Below are 17,486 nucleotides of genomic sequence, written 5' to 3'. Positions count from 1 at the left end.
GATAATCATATGCTTTATTTTAAGCTTCGCTGTCAAAACGTACTACGGGTTAACTTTTAATTATGTTGTAGCAACAATTTGGTACCTCATTGATGTAGCAAGCTAGTTCTCTTATTTAAAAGGACAAACTTTTTTCAAACACCTTTGTTCAACCTTAACAAGTTTGTTATTGTTGGGCATTAATCAATCAAATAAATGAAACATTTTAAGTTTTTAACCCAAAAATTCTTAACTTGATTCAGCTACATTACTACTTCCAAAAACGTATTCATTTCATATACAAAGTGTACATTCATGATAATCTAATTACATATTAGTGGGACACTATAACTATTGTGCAACAACACTAAATTAACAACCAAACAAACATCACTACTACTATATGTCCCACTTTATGACCAGTTGAACTTGAACTACTAACATGAAGAAGGGCAGATTTGGAATTTTCAACCATATCACACACCTTCAACTTACCCAAATTCCCATTAACCTTATGAAATGACCTAATTACCCTTTCATCAGCACATAATCCATTGTTCCCATCTAACCTTAACTTCTTTCCAACTCTTGAAACAAATTTAGCAGAAAATGAAATCCTCCCACTCAGATTGTTGTTCTTCAAATTCAGCTCATTCAAGTTTGTCAATCTTTCAAATTCAATAGGCACTTTCCCTGTTAACTTATTGTTATCAAGACCTAGATAACTCAAATTAACCAAAAACAGCCCAATTGAAGATGGAATATCACCAACAAGCCCTAACCCTGAAAACCCAATTCCATTTAACCCCTTCAACTTTCCCCAAATGACAGGAATCACCCCTCCTAAATCATTTCCACTCAGATACAGACCTTTCAATTTACTCAATTCTGACAAAAACAAAGGTATCCCATTTCTTGAAAAATTGTTATGACTCAGATCCAAAAGCTCCAAACTTTTTAACCCCTTCATACTCGCCGGAAACTCCCCGGAAAATTGATTCTTACCCAAATCCAATTTTATCAATTCCGTCAAGTATCCGATGGACGCCGGAATATTACCCACGAACCCATTTTGACTAACATCAAGAATCTTGAGTGTCTTAAGATTCGACAAATTTTCCGGTAGCTTCCCGGAGAAATTATTCCGGCATAATGTAAGCTCTTCAAGATTCTGTAAGTCACAAAACCCATCTGGGATTTCACCGGAAACATTAGTTCCGGTGATAACCAACCTTTTTAAATATTTAACATCCCCGTTGACTTCAGTCAACGACCCGAATAAGCTCGGGTTATCTATAAAAACTAGCTCTTCTAGACCCGACCCGAATTGAGAAAACGCTTGTAACGAAACGGGCCGTTGAGTAAAACAGTTATAGAAGAAAAGCTTACGAAGATAAGGAAACGAAGAAAATATAAACGGGTCGGGTATAGTGGAGTTCGAGTTACAAGGAGGATTCGGGTTGTGATCGGAAACGTACCCGAAATTGAGTTCGAGAATGTTGACGGTTCCCGGGTCGGTTTCAGTTGGTAAAGTGGTGTACCCGCAAACGACACCGTGTGGGGCGGAGGAACAAAGGTCATCCGGGAAGAGTGACCGCCAAGAAATGTCCGAGTTGAGTGAGTCAAGTATTTTGTAGACTGATTCCTGTTCAACCGAGTTAAGACTCGGTTGTGAGTCGGTGGTAGTGAGTGTACTCATTAGCAATGAAATAAAGAAAATGAGATTGTATGAAATTTCAGCCATTGGAAGATGAAATGTTTGAGAGAATTGAAATGGTATTTATTTATTATTTTTAAAAATTTAAGTGTAAATACGCTTAAATAGATAGAGTGAAAGAAAGTGTGTTTGTTCATAGAGGGTATATATGTCTTTTTACACAAAAGAATGAGAGGAAAATCGTAGTACAAAGGTGGTGGCAGAGATCTTTGCCCTGCATAAAACAACTCTGGAATCTTTTTGAAAATGACTAAATGAGTCCTTAATTTGTTTTTGTTTTATAGATTTATAGATAGGGTCAATTTGGACAATTTGTATGTGCACAAGGTTGAAGCCTTTTAAGGATTTCACATCTCGTTATCATAGCCTATTTGTTGCAGCTATAACAACTAAAAAGGTTTTAAACAGGACGACAGTTACAGTTTGGGCCATTTTACTTTAGCTGCTGTCACAAAACTATGTAGAAATGGAGTAGTAACATTACATTTACATAAATTTTATAAATAAGCTTTTATAATATATGAGTAAGTAATTAAATTCCATCAATACTATTTTTTTCGGAAAAGAAATGAATATATTAAACAACGATTCCGTAAACAGTACAAGAACAGAGAACAAGCATACAAATCGAAATGCTTTGCTTGTCCATAGAAACCTAAAGATAAAATACAAACTTGTTAAGCATTGCGAATAATCACCGAAGGATTACAATCCGAAACATAAAATTCTAACCTTATGTTGTAGCTAATGTGGTAATGGTCTGACACTCTTAGCGAGAGGTCGGGAGTTCGACTCCCGTGGAGTGCAACATTGCACACAAGGTTGCCCCTTAACCCTTGAATTCCACCAAAGGGTGTCTTTCGCACATTACATCACGGGGCAATGGGGGAGGGGAGAGGAAGAGAGAGAGAGGGGGGGGGGGTGTTTACCGCCCATGCCTTCGAATTGGGCTACGTTTCCTCCTATGTAGCAGTTGGAGGCGAGTTATGCAACTGCGAGCAGTGGGGAGTTTATATAGTGTCCCTTGGAGTTACAGGACACCGCTAGTTTAAAAATTATTAGTAGAAAATACTCTGTAAATTGTTTAGGATACCACTAAATTTAACTGGAGGACCCCATATCTTTTTCAAATTTATATTTTTTCCTTTAACTTGTATAAGACATCACTATATTTAACTACTCCAACCCAATATATTTTCCGAACTTATTGTTTTTTGAAAGTAAACAACTACTAAAATAACATATAAATATAATTGGTACTGAAAATTTTTTTTGGACCCCATTGAAGTTGCATTCTAAAATCGCCACTGACTACGGAAGATGAACGTGTGGATGGTTTAGCCACTCTAATTGATTCCGAACTGATGTTCATAAATATAAAATTAAAGACTTAAACAAATCTTGTGAAAGGTAGTCTACTAAAAAAACCTTCAATCTTGATAAATCAAACAATGTCAGATAATCACGAGAATTGTTATTCGAAAATTGCCTTAAAAGTAGTGATCGTTTTTACCACTTGTCATGCATTTAGTAATTGTACAATATGAGAACTTAATGCATGAAAATATAATTGATTAAGCAAAAACATGAATAAATAATCATCACCACGTAAAAAATATTATACTCATTCAAACAATACTAAATAGACAATAAATTAAACAATACCAACTATATTGATATGATGATACTATAATTGTAGTAAATACGGCATTATTATAATCGGATATTCGTTAAAATACACTTTTTTAAAAAATTTTCGTTCAAAATACATTTTTTTTTTTAAAAAATTGTCTTTTTACACCATTAGGTCTACCAACAATATGGTCGACCACCCCTTTACTTGGTCGACCACCTCATTTTTCAAGGTGGTCGACCAAACTTCAATCAGAGCATGGTCGACTACAATGTAAACATGGTCGACTACCACCTCAATTGACTATGGTCGACCACAAAGCAAAAAAAACAATTCGGGCGACTAATGAGTTGGTCGACTTCCCTGGATTCAGGTTTCACGCATCCCGAAATCTGCAAAATCCGTGCAAGTTTATTAACACTTTTTAGTGACACTCAAAATTCACTTTTTCAAAAATTTAAAAAGTCACACTTTTTCAAAATTCACTTTTTCAAAAATTTAAAAAGTGTCACACTTTTTCAAAATACACTTTTAAAAAAATTTAAAAAGTGTCACACTTTTTTAAAATACACTTTTTTAAATATTTTTGAAAAAGTGTCACTAAAAAATGTTAATAGACTTGCACGGATTTTGCAGATTTCGGGATGCGTGAAACCTGAATCCAGGGAAGTCGACCAACTCATTGGTCGCCCGCATTGTTTTTTTGCTTTGTGGTCGACCATAGCCAATTGAGGTGATAGTCGACCATGTTTAGATGGTAGTCGACCATGCTCTGATTGAAGTTTGGTCGACTACCTTGAAAAATGAGGTGGTCGACCAAGTAAAGGGGTGGTCGACCATATTGTTGGTCAACCTAATGATGTAAAAAGACATTTTTTAAAAAAAAATATATATATTTTGAACGAATTTTTTTTTAAAAAGTGTATTTGAGCCAATCCCCCTATTATAATTTGGTTCAAACAAACCCAGTCTTTTGAGAATAAAAAGTTTTACCTAATTTGACTCTGTGAAGGTGAGTTCAAATTTTATAGATTTGTCAGTTAAATGCCAAAACTATAGTTACGAATAACCCCATTATATTTATTGGAGTAGTACTCTATAGTAAATTTCTACTCTATCATTTTCATTTTTATACTTTATAGACAAAATTACACTAATAGTTCTTATGGTTTGTCATAAATTGTGTGGATAATTCAACTTTTTTTTACTTGGTTAGTCCATTATTTTGCATTTATTTCGTGAATAGTTCCGTATTTAATTGATTGTTAAAACTATTCCCTTAGGTGATGATATTTTTGTCATTTAACATGTTATTTTCTTTTTATTTCACTAACAACTATGACTTTTTCTTCTTTGTTTTCTTCACACCTCAGTGATATAACCACCTAATTTTGTTCTTAACTAGCCTATAAATTGTAAAAAACCCCTTAAAAATCTTATTTTCAACTTAAACATCGTGATTCTACATTTAGTTAAAATATTATCAATTAATTCATCTTCACCTTCGTCCTTGATTTCTCATTGAAGGTATTTCGTATGCCCGAGAGACATATTAAATTAATGTGGCTAATATGTTTTGATCCAAGTCGGGTCATACCCAATAACAAGCTTACCGACACCTTATTTATATTTGATCTTAACGATTGGATCATTGATTAAATACGCGACACTTGAATTTTAAGGAAAAGGTTTCTTAAATAATATTATTTGATATGTTTATATAAGTTATGGAACAACTTATATAACAAGGATTTAATTATTTATAGGTTAAATAATTAATTAAGTTATGATACATTTTATAAAATTGGTTTTATAAAATATACATAACAAATAATATACAAGTTTATAAAATGTATTTTATGAAATCAAGTTTTATAAAAACTGATTTTGTAAAATCAGTTTTTTTTTTATAAAAGTATATTATATCATAGCAATGTGAGTGACATGGGAGTTAGAATGTGAGTGACATGGGAGTTAGAATAAGCATGCATTTGTTTAATACTTGCTACTCATGCTTAACTAAGACCAAGAGACTTAGTATTCCACACACACATGCATTCAAACATATCAAAAGAGAGCTAAAAAACTGCACAAAATCTGCTCAAAATTGAGCTGAATGCCGTGGCCTTTTTTGGTCAAAAGGGTGTTCTAAATTTTGTTTTTACAAGCTCATATCTAGTGTCAATTAAATCCTAACTAACTACAAAGGTGTTGGGGTTATTGCTTGTGGGTATTACTTGCTTGAGGCTTCAAGTTAGAAGCTCTATAGTTCATCATCTTCATCATCATCTTGCAACTTGAAAACAACCCTCAACTAGCTTGAGGAGGTATATATATCTTCTCCTCTTGTTCTTATATGTAAGTATATATTCTAGACTTGATATTAACATGAAATTTAACTTAATGGCTAAACATATAACATAAACTTATCATTTTGCTTCCGCTTGCTTTAACACTACTACAAATTGGTTTTGTAATTATGTTAACTATAAGAACATGTTTTATGAACTTGTTAAATTCCATCACTCATTTGAAACACTGATTATCTTTGTAACTACATGAAAACTAATCTTCATCCTTGATTAACCCTAATCTTTATAACTACCTAAACAATAATCTTTAGTAGTTTGTCCGTACTTACATTTTTTACGGACAAAATAAATGTTTGAACATGATATTAGGTTTTAACAGCCTTTTGGAGTAATTAATACTATATATACTAAAAGAGGTGGTCTTCAAATCTTCAATGTAGTTTAAGGCCAAAAAATAGGCGGGCTTCAATGTCGTTCTAGGCCAAAAGAATGTCCTCTCACCTTTTGCTTTCACACCATATAATTTCACCTAACCCCAAACAATTCAACTTTAACACTTTCTTAGGGGTACAAATTATAAATTTTAATTTTTTATTTAAATCAAAAAACATCACCCACCATAAACTTTGCCGGCCATTATCTACGTACTCGACGCTAGTTAAATTTCACCGCTATCACCATTAACCTTGAAATAATTTTACGAATAAAACGAGACTAACTACACTCGAAACAGACACTTTTTCAAAAACGCTAAGAACATCGCCATCTAAAACGAGTCTTAACACATGAACCGTTATCCCCTCTGTACGTACACAACGCTATGTTAAATATGAATATGCAGGCCGAAATTTCTCGCCGCATCGCGCGGGCCGAACCGGACTAGTATATAATATAATGGATGATTAAATGATGCAGTCAACATCGTTGCGAATTGGGTTTCCTTTTTACGCGTGTGTGAGTGACAAATGAGAGCATCCGATGTCAATATTGCCGTTCAAAAAAATGATCATATTTTTTGCTCACAGTCTGCAGTGGTGAGTTTAGTAACAAGTCTGTGGGATTACAAGACACCACCAGTTCGAAATTTTTAGTAAAAAATACTTTTTAAATTGTATATGACAACACTAAATTTAACTACAGGACTCCATATATTTTTGAATTTATAGTTTTTTGTTATAAATTGTATAGTATACCACCAAATTTAACTACTCGGACTACTTATATTTTTCGAATTTGTAGGTTTTTTGAAATTAAACTACAACTAAAATAAAATTCAAATATATCTATTAGTGAAAAAATTTGAGGACCACATTAGGTTATAATTCTGAAATCGCCACTAATAGTCCGTAACTTAATGTAAAAGGTAAACTATAATTCGATTTTAATTCATTGATACATTAATTGTTGTAAAAGGAACGATCATGTTAATTATTGGATTAGTGGTGTTTGACTTTAAGTTGGTAATTGAAAGTTCGGTTTATAAATTTTGTTAAAGATGAAGATGAGATGAGTATGGACGACAACAACAACAACAACAACAACAACAACAACAACAACAACAACAACAACAACAAAGCCAATACCACATCGGTGGTGTATGGGGAGGTGAGATGTAGACAATCCTTCCTCTAACGGATAGAGAGATTGCTTCTGAGTGGACCTCCGACCAAAAAGTAGAAAATTTTTATTTTAAGAAATAAAATAGAATTAAAAAATTAAATTAAACAAAGAAATTAAATAAAATTGAAAAAAAAATAAAATAAAATAAAATAAAATAGAGACGCCATGAAAATGGTAAAATCAAATTTTCATGGGTTTTAAATCCTGCATGAAATTTACTTTAAGCTCTAGGAGTCAGTCAAGTCGTCAATAAATCAACGCTTGTTGTCGACTAACTAGAGCTGTACTCCAGCCAACGGTTGAAAAAAAAAATGGACAACTACAGTAAACGATAAGCATATATAAACACCTATAAAAACATGAATACACATATACATGCATATACATACATAAATGTATAAACATAATAATGAATACACATATACAAGCATATACATACATAAATGTATAAACATAATAATTTTAATAATAGTGGTAGTAAATAATAGTCAACGGAAATAGTAATAGCATTAATATTGATAATAGCAATACAAATATTAATAATAATAATATAATAATATTAGAGTATAGTAATAGTAATAATAGTATATAGTAAATAGTAAATAGTAACAGTAAAAGAATCATCAGTAAAAGGTAATAATAATAATAATAATAATAATAATAATAATAATAATAATAATAATAATAATAACGTTAATGCTGAGTTAATAACTGGACTATCAAAAAAAACAAATAAATGGACTAGCTAAGTCTAAAAAATAGTTAAGCTACTCACGCAATTCATGACAAATTACGAGGACTATGAGTGTAATTACTATTACTAAATTATATTATATTATACCTATATCTAAAAGAGAGAGGGGTAATAAATAGTGACCAAAGACATTTTTGCCTTTTCCTTCTTTTTTTTTTAACTTAACTAAATTTCATTTGCACAACAAAACCCCCCACATTTTCTTCAAAAAAGCAAATCGACCCCTCATACAGGGGGCAAAGTGTCAAATTACCATTTTCATAAAAAATCTTAAATAAACTACACTCAAATATTCAACGGGCCATATCTTCTCGCTCGCAACGAGTCAAATTTTTCTGACACCATCGTTAAACTCGAAATAATTTTAGGAACACAACGTCACTAGCTATACGCAAAACGGACGCTTTTTAAAAAACGATAAATATTTGGGGTACTTTTCATACACGTTGATTTTGGGTTAAATTTTTAAAAGTCGACAATTCCATAGCGAAACGCGGAGATGCACATATATTGTTAATTTAAAATAACATTTAAATCTTTCACGGGTTATACCTTTTAGTTCGACTCGATTTGCGCTTCAACTACATCATCGTTAGCCATGAAATAATTTTACAAACTAAACGCAATAAAATACATTGAAAACTGAACCCCCGGCGCAAAGCGAGGGTTCGTACACTAGTTATCTACTATATTAGACAAAACTTATGAATAGTACCGAGGGCATTTTCGTCTTTTCACTTTTTTTTATTTTTTACTTTAACTACATTCCATTTCAACAAAAAAAGCCCCCCGCACTTTAATCGAACCCCAAAACAGGGGGTTAAAGTGTCACCTCAACATTTTCATAAAAAATCTTAAACAAACTCCACCCACATATTCAACGAGTCATATCTTCTCGCTCGCAACGAGTTAAATTTTCCCGACACCGTCGTTAAGCTAGAAATAATTTTACGAACACAATCTCACTAACTATACGCAAAACGAACGCTTCTTAAAAAACGCTAAATATTTGTGGTACTTTTCATACATGTTGATTTTTCACTCGCAGGCTCTGTAACTATTTTCATCTATTAACAACAAAGTCATATTGGTCTTATTATTATTTTTTGATTATTTAGTGATTTTTTGAATATATCTCAGTAAATCTTCTACTCTTAAATCATACGAAGTACTAATTTAAGATAACGACTTAATTGCGTTAAATTTTTAAAAGTCAACAATTCCATAGCGAAACGCGGAGATGCACATATATTGTTAATTTAAAATAACATTTAAATCTTTGACGCGTTATACCTTTTAGTTCGACTCGAGTTGCGCTTCAACGACATTATCGTTAGCCACGAAATAATTTTACAAACTAAACCGAACCCCCGGCGTGAAGCGAGGGTTCGAAAACTAGTTTTATCTATTATAAACCCTGTTTAGGAAATACTCCGTATAGTATCCACTTCCAACAAGGTTATATTTGTCATAAATGATTACACAGAAAAAACATCTTGGCACATAGTGTGAACATGGAGAAATCTTAGGGAGGTGAAGTGTAATATTTAGTGCCGGCGTCGAGGAGACAATGGGACACGAAAGCAATTAAAATAGTGCCAAAACAAACAAAGGTCCGCCGGCGCCGCCGACCTGTCTTATTCCACTATATAAACGCATCTACAGCTTTTATGATCATAACTTTTAACATTATTATTATTATTTTTTTAGTAATGTACTCAAAGTCTTTACTATGTAAATAATAATCAGCATAATTATATTAGTTATAATTTTGGTATTTTAAGTGACGTTTATTTTTAAAGTATTTACGTGAGATCTCAAAATCAATTTTAGTTATGAAAAAGAAAAACAGAATCCAATGTAATATTGTTAGCGCTGTAAATTGAAAATACGATTAAATATGATTTATTTTGTAGTTTTACATGATATAAGAAAATTAAAACATTTGCCACTCTTGCCAAATGTATTAGAGACGCCAACTACAATCCGAATTACGGAGTATATATATTTGTATATGTCGAGTGTCTTTAAGAGTTTATCCGAGAGAAAAAAAACTACGTGTTAGTACAGTAATCCTTAGTTATTTCAGTCATTTCTTGTATGAACAATTACTTTTGATTGTTGGTTATTACGTATAAATGTTTATCTTGTTAAACCAATTTCTTAGAATGAGTTTTGAGTTGTTGGTTGGCAACTCAGATGGAAGGCACCATCGGACGAGGGACGAGGACCATCGGCCTATGGTCATAGACCATCGCCCGATGGTCACTGCAGACTAGTATAAATAGAGATGACAGCTTACATGGTTAGGTTAGACATTCTAATCAATCTAGCCGTCTCTCTAGTGTCTGCTATCGTCACAAACACAACCCCAACCGAATAGCAACCTTAGGCATCGATCTAATCTCCTAGAGGTTTGATTCTTCGATTCCGAAAGCGTTCATCTTATTCGGGTAAATCCAATCTAGCGTCTTCAGCCTCTAGATTAGGTATAACGTTTGATCTAAGATGCTATTGTCTACACTACGAGCTCAAGGTGTCGTTCGAAGTCACCAACGTTAAAAGCAATCAACGGCGGGGACAACTCTTGCAATGACACTTCGGCGTCGGTGAGTTAGCCTCGGCTATCCGACTATGAAATGGATGAGGTTTCCGTTGATTTTAAAACTTTCTTAAAAGTTAAATAATATTACATTTTACCTTTTTATTTAATTTTTTACACTTATATAAACACTTTAAAGTTTAAACTATTTCACATTTCTATACACATTCACTCTCTTATTTCTATACATATTCACTCTCATATTTCTATACACTTCCAGAACCATCATGTTTACTAACATTGTTACTTTCGACGTTCATTTCGGTGGGTGTTATACCGACGATATGAAGGAACACTATGCTTGTGGGAAACATACGTTGGACGTTGTTGTTACTGACGAAACGTTGATTACGAGGTATCCAAGTTTTTGTATTGGTGAAATTTAATATCTATAAACATCTAAACTCTCTGTAATCTCATCTCACTTCATTGATTCATATTTACAACATACAACGAGGATATATATAGACCCAAGATACAAGACCTGTCTGCCCAATAAATGCACCCCAACTAACTACATTAATTGCACCGTTTCAACTAACTACATTAATTGTACCGACTACCTACTAACATTAAATGTGTATATGTATGCCTTATGTATTGTAACACTCCCCCTCAAGCTGGAGCATAGATATTGATCATGCTCAACTTGTCACAAAATTGACGGATGCAACTTCTAGGTAATGCTTTGGTGAATAAGTCAGCCAACTGTTCATTACTTTTGATATGAGGTGTTTGAATAATTCCTTCTTCTAACTTTTCTCGAGTAAAATGACAGTCAACTTCAATATGTTTGGTCCTTTCATGGAAGACGGGGTTGCTTGCAATATGAATGGCTGCTTTGTTATCACACCACAAATTCATTGGTTCGGACTGAGCAAAACCAATCTCGCTAAGAAGGTTACGAACCCAAATAAGTTCACAAGTTGACTGGGCCATGGCTCGATACTCGGATTCCGCACTTGAACGAGATACCACATTTTGTTTCTTACTTTTCCAAGATACAAGATTTCCTCCAACGAAGACACAATAACCAGTTGTAGACCGTTTAGTTGCAGGATCACCATTATAATCAGCATCAGAAAATCCCTCGATAGTGTGATGACCATGATTCTGGTATAAAAGACCACGACCAGGTGTACCCTTTAAGTACTTTAAGATGTGAGCGACAACATCCCAATATGAGGTTCTCGGAGATGACAAGAACTGACTAACAACACTCACTGGGAAAGCAATATCAGGACGGGTGAGTGTAAGATAATTTAATTTGCCGACAATCCTTCTATATTTTTCTGTGTTCATAAGAAGTTCTCCTTCATCAGGTTTTAACTTTACACTAGGTATCATTGGTGTTTCACAAGTTTTTGGGTTAATTATCCCAGAATCACTGAGCACATCAAGACAATACTTTCTTTGAGATAAGAAAATACCTCTTTTATTTCGAGAGACTTCAATACCGAGAAAATATTTCAAAGGACCAAGGTCCTTCGTTTGAAATTGAGTACTTAAGAATGTTTTTAACCTGTGAATTCCTCCTTTATCGCTCCCAGTAATTACAATGTCATCCACATAAACAACAAGCAAGATGCACCCAGAGTTTGATGAAGCGAAGAATACGGAGTGATCATATGCACTTCTTCTTAGGCCAAAGTTTCTAACTACCTCATTGAATTTTCTGAACCAGGCACGAGGAGATTGCTTCAAACCGTAAATTGCTTTTCGTAATTTGCATACTTTACCAGACTCCCCCTGAGCAACAAACCCAGGTGGTTGTTCCATATAGACTTCTTCTTGCAAATCTCTATGTAAAAATGCATTCTTCACATCAAGTTGGTGAAGTGTCTATTGATATGTAGCAGCTAAAAAAATGAATAATCTGATAGATGTGAGTTTAGAAACAGGAGAAAAGGTCTCAGAATAATCCACCCCATATGTTTGAGGATATCCCTTAGCAACTAAACGAGCTTTCAATCGTGCCAAAGAACCATCAGGATTAACCTTTACCGTGAAGACCTACTTACAACCAATTGCCTTTTTAGAAATAGGTAAGTTAACTAATGCCCAAGTGCCATTATGATCGAGTGCATTCATTTCCTCAATCATAGCAGCACGCCATCCAGAATGAGCCAAAGCTTCACCAACAGTTTTCGGAATGGAGACAGAGTCTAAAATGACAACAAAAGCACGAGAAGAGACGGACAATTTATCATAAGAGACAAAGGAAGCAATAGGATAAGTACACTTACGTTTACCTTTTCGAAGAGCAATCGGTATATCAGAATCAGAATTGGAAGATTGAGTATCATGAATATCAATAGAAACATTACTCGGTGACTCACCGGGAGGATCTATCGACGATGAATATGGCTCAGGAGCAGGAACTGATGTAGCACGGGGACATCGACTGTATATATATTGAAAATGGTCAGTTTGTTCTGATGGTGTGGCTCTGGTGTGGGATCTGGTATGGGGACTGGTGCGGGATCTGGTGCAGGATCTGGTGCGGGATCTGGTGTGGGATCTGGTGTGGGTACTTTCATGCTATATCTCAATAAGTCATCACTCTCCTTATGATTGCGAGAAATTGTTGTGGGAAAGAATGGTAATTCTTCTTGAAATGTGACGTCTCTGGAAACAACATAACGTTGGAGAGTTGGTGAAAAGCATCTATACCCTTTCTAAAGACGAGAGTATCCTAGAAAGACACACTTAATAGATTTAGGATCTAATTTGGTTAGGTGAGGTTGGGTGTCTCGAACAAAACAAGTGCTACCAAATATCTTAGGCTCAATTGGAACATTCATTTGAAATAATAGTGTTCGGGCCACCTCAAGAAGGTGTCTATTTTTTTGTTCCGCAACCCCATTTTGTGTTGGTGTATCAACACATGATGACTCATGCAGGATACCTTCTTGAAGCATATATGATTTAAATGACTCTGAGAGAAATTCTTTTTCGTTATCACTTCTCAGAGTTAGAACAGAAGTATGAAATTGTGTTTTTACTTCGGCAACAAAGGAACAAAAATGAGTAAACACTTCAGAGCGACTTTTCATTAAATAAAGCTATGTAACACGAGAGTAGTCATCGATAAAAGTAACAAAATACTTAAAACCAGATTTTGATGTCACAGAACACGGACCCCAAACATCAGAATGTACTAATTCAAATGGAGACGCAACCCGCTTATTGACTCTAGGACTTAAGTGGACTCGCTGATGCTTAGCAAACTGACAAGACTCACAATATAAAGAGGATAAACCGGAAAACTCATAACATAGTTTCTTCAAATTCTGTAAAGAAGGATGAACTAACCGACAATGCATCATAAGAGGAGAGGATGACTTTGAGCATACTAATGACCGTGGAATTTTTGTTGTAGTTTCAAGTATGTAAAGTCCATCAGATTCCCGTCCTTTACCAATAATCTGTTTCGTCGAGAGATCCTGAAAGATACAAGAGTCAGGAAACAGTAAGGCTACACAATTTAAGTCACGAGTAAGTTTGCTGACGGATAGCAGGTTAAATGAGAAATTGGGTAGACATAAAACGGATGATAAAGATATAGATGGAGTGAGGTTGATAGTGCCGGATCCAAGAACAGGAGAGGTGGTACCATTTGCAATTGTGACATAAGATGAGTGGGTAATAAAGTCAGAGTAAAGATGGTTATTACCTGTCATATGATCTGAGGCACCAGAATCAATGAACCATTTGGAGGCTGATGATAAGAGACACGTGTCATTACCTGTTTCGACAAAGGCAACAGTTGAAGTAGTAGGTTTCGTAGATTCTTTCAATCGTGTATATTCAGCATGCTCGTTGGCAGAGATAGTGACTGTGGAGGAAGATACATCATGTGCTGAGAGATTATTCCTCATAATTTGAGTTTGCAATTTCTTGCAATATCGTTTAGTATGTCCAAGTTCATGACAATAAAAACACTCCACACTAGAATTAGTGGGTTCTTCCGTTATTCTATCAATATGGCCTCCTCTTGAACTTCCTCGATAACTTCCTCGATAGCCTCCACGAGACCTCCCTCCTCCTTTAAATCCTCCACGACTGACAAGAGCAGTGTTGTGCTCAGAACCTTGAGGTGTTTTAACATCCTCGTGACGGAGGACACGAGCAAACGTTTCTTGAAGAGAGGGAATTGTAGACTCGTTCAAAAATTGGGACTTAATAGCATCATGTTCTGGTCGTAAACCAGTTAGAAAGCTCATGACCGCTATTTGCTCCCGTTGTGTCTGCATAGTTTTAATATCAGCACTCAAAGGCATCACAAAATTAAACTCCTCATATATTTTCTTAAATTCCATAACATAAGCCATTAAAGATCGATCGTGTTGTTCACCACGATGAAAAGATTTGCACACATTAAATATTCTAGAGATATTGCTCTTTCCAGAATATAGAAAATCGAGATACTCCATAAGCTCTTTGACATATTCACAATGATTTACCAAAGAAGTAACCGAAGATTCAATAGAATTCATAATTTGAATAAAGAGTCTGACATCATTTTGTAGCCATAGATCTCGTGTATCATCTTTAGGAAGTTCGGAAGTAAGATGAAAATCTTTTCCCATGCTCCTAAGATATACACGGATTGTCTTACTCTATTCAAAGAAGTTAGACCCATTAAGTTTATTGTCGGTTAATCGAGCTGCAATAGGAATAGTCTCGCTTAAATTACCATCTATTTTCTTTTCATCACTCATTTTTTTTTAATAAAATTAAATTAAAATATAGCTTAAAATAAAAAATACGGATAAAAAGAAGTTTAAGATGTTTGACTCCACTACCAAATGGATATAAAAGAGAACTAGACAAGATGTTTGGTAGATATCTGACTCCACTACCAAGTGGATATAAAAGAGAACTAGACATGAAATAGCAATCGACTCCTTTTTTTTTTCCTTTTTTTTTCTCTTCAACTAGCAATCGGAGTTATACTCCAGAAAAGAGTAATCGGAATCACGAGACTGACGATAGGAAAAGAAAACCAGCGGTGGAGAGAGATCCACGCGCCCTCACGCGCCGGCGAGTGGCGGCAACTGGTGGTGATAGGCGACGCGTGGGGTGCCTAACGGCTGTCGGAAGTTTTCCGTTTTTTTCAGAAATACAATTCGGGACCTTCTGGGATGTTTGGCGGGGGTGGTGAGATCTAAAAGTGACTTCGAAATGTTTCAATTTTGGAGACAGAAGTGATGGCTGCGGGTTGGCCTACGGGTGGTTATGGTGGTGGTGGTGACTCACAGACCAGACTCAAAACACTCATATGTACGCTCTGATACCATGAAATTTAATATCTATAAACATCTAAACTCTCTGTAATCTCATCTCACTTCATTGATTCATATTTACAACATACAACGAGGATATATATAGACCCAAGATACAAGACCTGTCTGCCCAATAAATGCACCCCAACTAACTACATTAATTGCACCGTTTCAACTAACTACATTAATTGTACCGACTACCTACTAACATTAAATGTGTATATGTATGCCTTATGTATTGTAACAGGATGAAGAGTCGGAGGTATTCGGGTTTCTTAAAGACGATGATAAATGGGCCGAAATACTCGAAAAATCAATAATACGCTCGACAAGAATCGAGTTGTATACTAAGAGTATTTCAGAAGAAATACATTACGTGAGTAGTGATGATGGATTCGTGAGTGATAACACAAACGAGAAAATACCATCATTTAGGAATTTTATTTATTTTTATGTATAGTATTTTTAGTTTATGTAATTGATATTGCGCATTTCATCTATGATTTCTCTCGTAATATCGATCATTATTGGGTCCGTTTGGATACGAATTGGAGTATTTTGGAAGACATTTGAGAGATTTGGGATTCGAGTGCCAAGAAGATTATTTGTTCGATTGTTGGATCATTTTGAGGTATAATTTATGTTATCCTATCATCGTTGCCTGAATTTGATGTTTAATGTTGATTTCGTGCGAGTATTGTAAAAAAGAAGAGAAGAATCATGTGTATGTATTAAGCCGCGGCGCGGCTAGAAGGCCCGCGGTGCGGGTTATAACAGTTTTTGAAGGTCGAGCATATTGATAAGAGAGGGAGTCTTGGCATGTCTTAAGCTGCGGCGCGGCTAATGGGGCCGCGGCGCAGGTCGATACTGATGACGGTTTTTGGAGCTATAAAAGGGAATTTAAACCCTAACTTTTTATCATCTTTTATCCAGACGAATTTCAGCAGCTTTGGGGTGACTTTTGGGGAATCCCAACATCATTCAATCAACTCAATCATTCCGGAAACGCGTTTCGATTCGTCTATCGTTCAAGATCACGATTTCAACTAGGTTTAATTCTTATCAAACATAATGAATTATCTTAATTGTTTATTTATGATTTTGTTTTCAGCCATGATTGTTGGCTAAGTTTTCAATGCTTGTCTAGATTAATAACTGAGGTTTTGGATGTTATGAATTTTCGTTTATGAACTCATGCATGTTTATTTCAATAGTTTGAATAAAAGATCAATTCTTATTGATGTTTAACTTTATAAACTTGATTGTTTAGTGTATTTGTTTGATAAAGAGAACTCTTGTTGATTTAATACACTAGTTTACAATTGATTTGTCTTAATTGATTGTTTGCTAAACCAGACCATGGGGGTAAATTAAGTTTAAACGGTTAGACGATATAGGGGTGAAGTGTGTAGAGCGAACGCAAAGACAATTGTTATTCAAATCTTTGATCTAGTTAATTAATTAGTCACAAACGAAAAGGTCTTAGGTGCCAGGGAACCCTACATCTAGTAATTCAAGTTTGAGTACTTGCTAAAGAGAACTCTTAGCGAGTCGACCGAGTAATTTGCATGTATTAAGTCT

General features: G+C 34.7%; 2 protein-coding genes across 2 annotated transcripts; both read right to left on the bottom strand.

Annotated features, from left to right (window-relative positions):
• Positions 1–346: 346 nt before the first annotated feature.
• LOC139902553 (uncharacterized) lies at positions 347–1,723 on the bottom strand. Its single transcript, XM_071885164.1, has one exon. The coding sequence runs from the start codon at positions 1,721–1,723 to the stop codon at positions 347–349; it is 1,377 nt and encodes a 458-aa protein (XP_071741265.1).
• Positions 1,724–11,232: 9,509 nt separating this feature from the next.
• LOC139902552 (uncharacterized) lies at positions 11,233–15,341 on the bottom strand. Its single transcript, XM_071885163.1, has 4 exons — positions 15,259–15,341; positions 13,726–15,213; positions 12,649–13,021; positions 11,233–12,459 (listed from the first exon to the last, which is right to left on the bottom strand). The coding sequence occupies exons 1-4, from the start codon at positions 15,339–15,341 to the stop codon at positions 11,233–11,235; spliced, it is 3,171 nt and encodes a 1,056-aa protein (XP_071741264.1).
• Between the last annotated feature and the right edge of the window lie 2,145 nt (positions 15,342–17,486).

The sequence above is a fragment of the Rutidosis leptorrhynchoides genome, chromosome 3, assembly GCF_046630445.1.
Source record: "Rutidosis leptorrhynchoides isolate AG116_Rl617_1_P2 chromosome 3, CSIRO_AGI_Rlap_v1, whole genome shotgun sequence".
Classification (NCBI taxonomy): domain Eukaryota; kingdom Viridiplantae; phylum Streptophyta; class Magnoliopsida; order Asterales; family Asteraceae; genus Rutidosis; species Rutidosis leptorrhynchoides.
This window is presented reverse-complemented; position numbering and strand designations above follow the sequence as displayed.

Coding starts and splice junctions, on each gene's coding strand:
- LOC139902553 (XM_071885164.1), bottom strand. CDS start 1,723: ATGGCTGAAATTTCATACAATCTCATTTTCTTTATTTCATTGCTAATG.
- LOC139902552 (XM_071885163.1), bottom strand. CDS start 15,341: ATGAGTGATGAAAAGAAAATAGATGGTAATTTAAGCGAGACTATTCCT. Junction 15,214..15,258: donor ACCGACAATAAACTTAATGG/GTCTAACTTCTT, acceptor TGTATATCTTAG/GAGCATGGGAAAAGATTTTC. Junction 13,022..13,725: donor ACATCAAAATCTGGTTTTAA/GTATTTTGTTAC, acceptor ATATATATACAG/TCGATGTCCCCGTGCTACAT.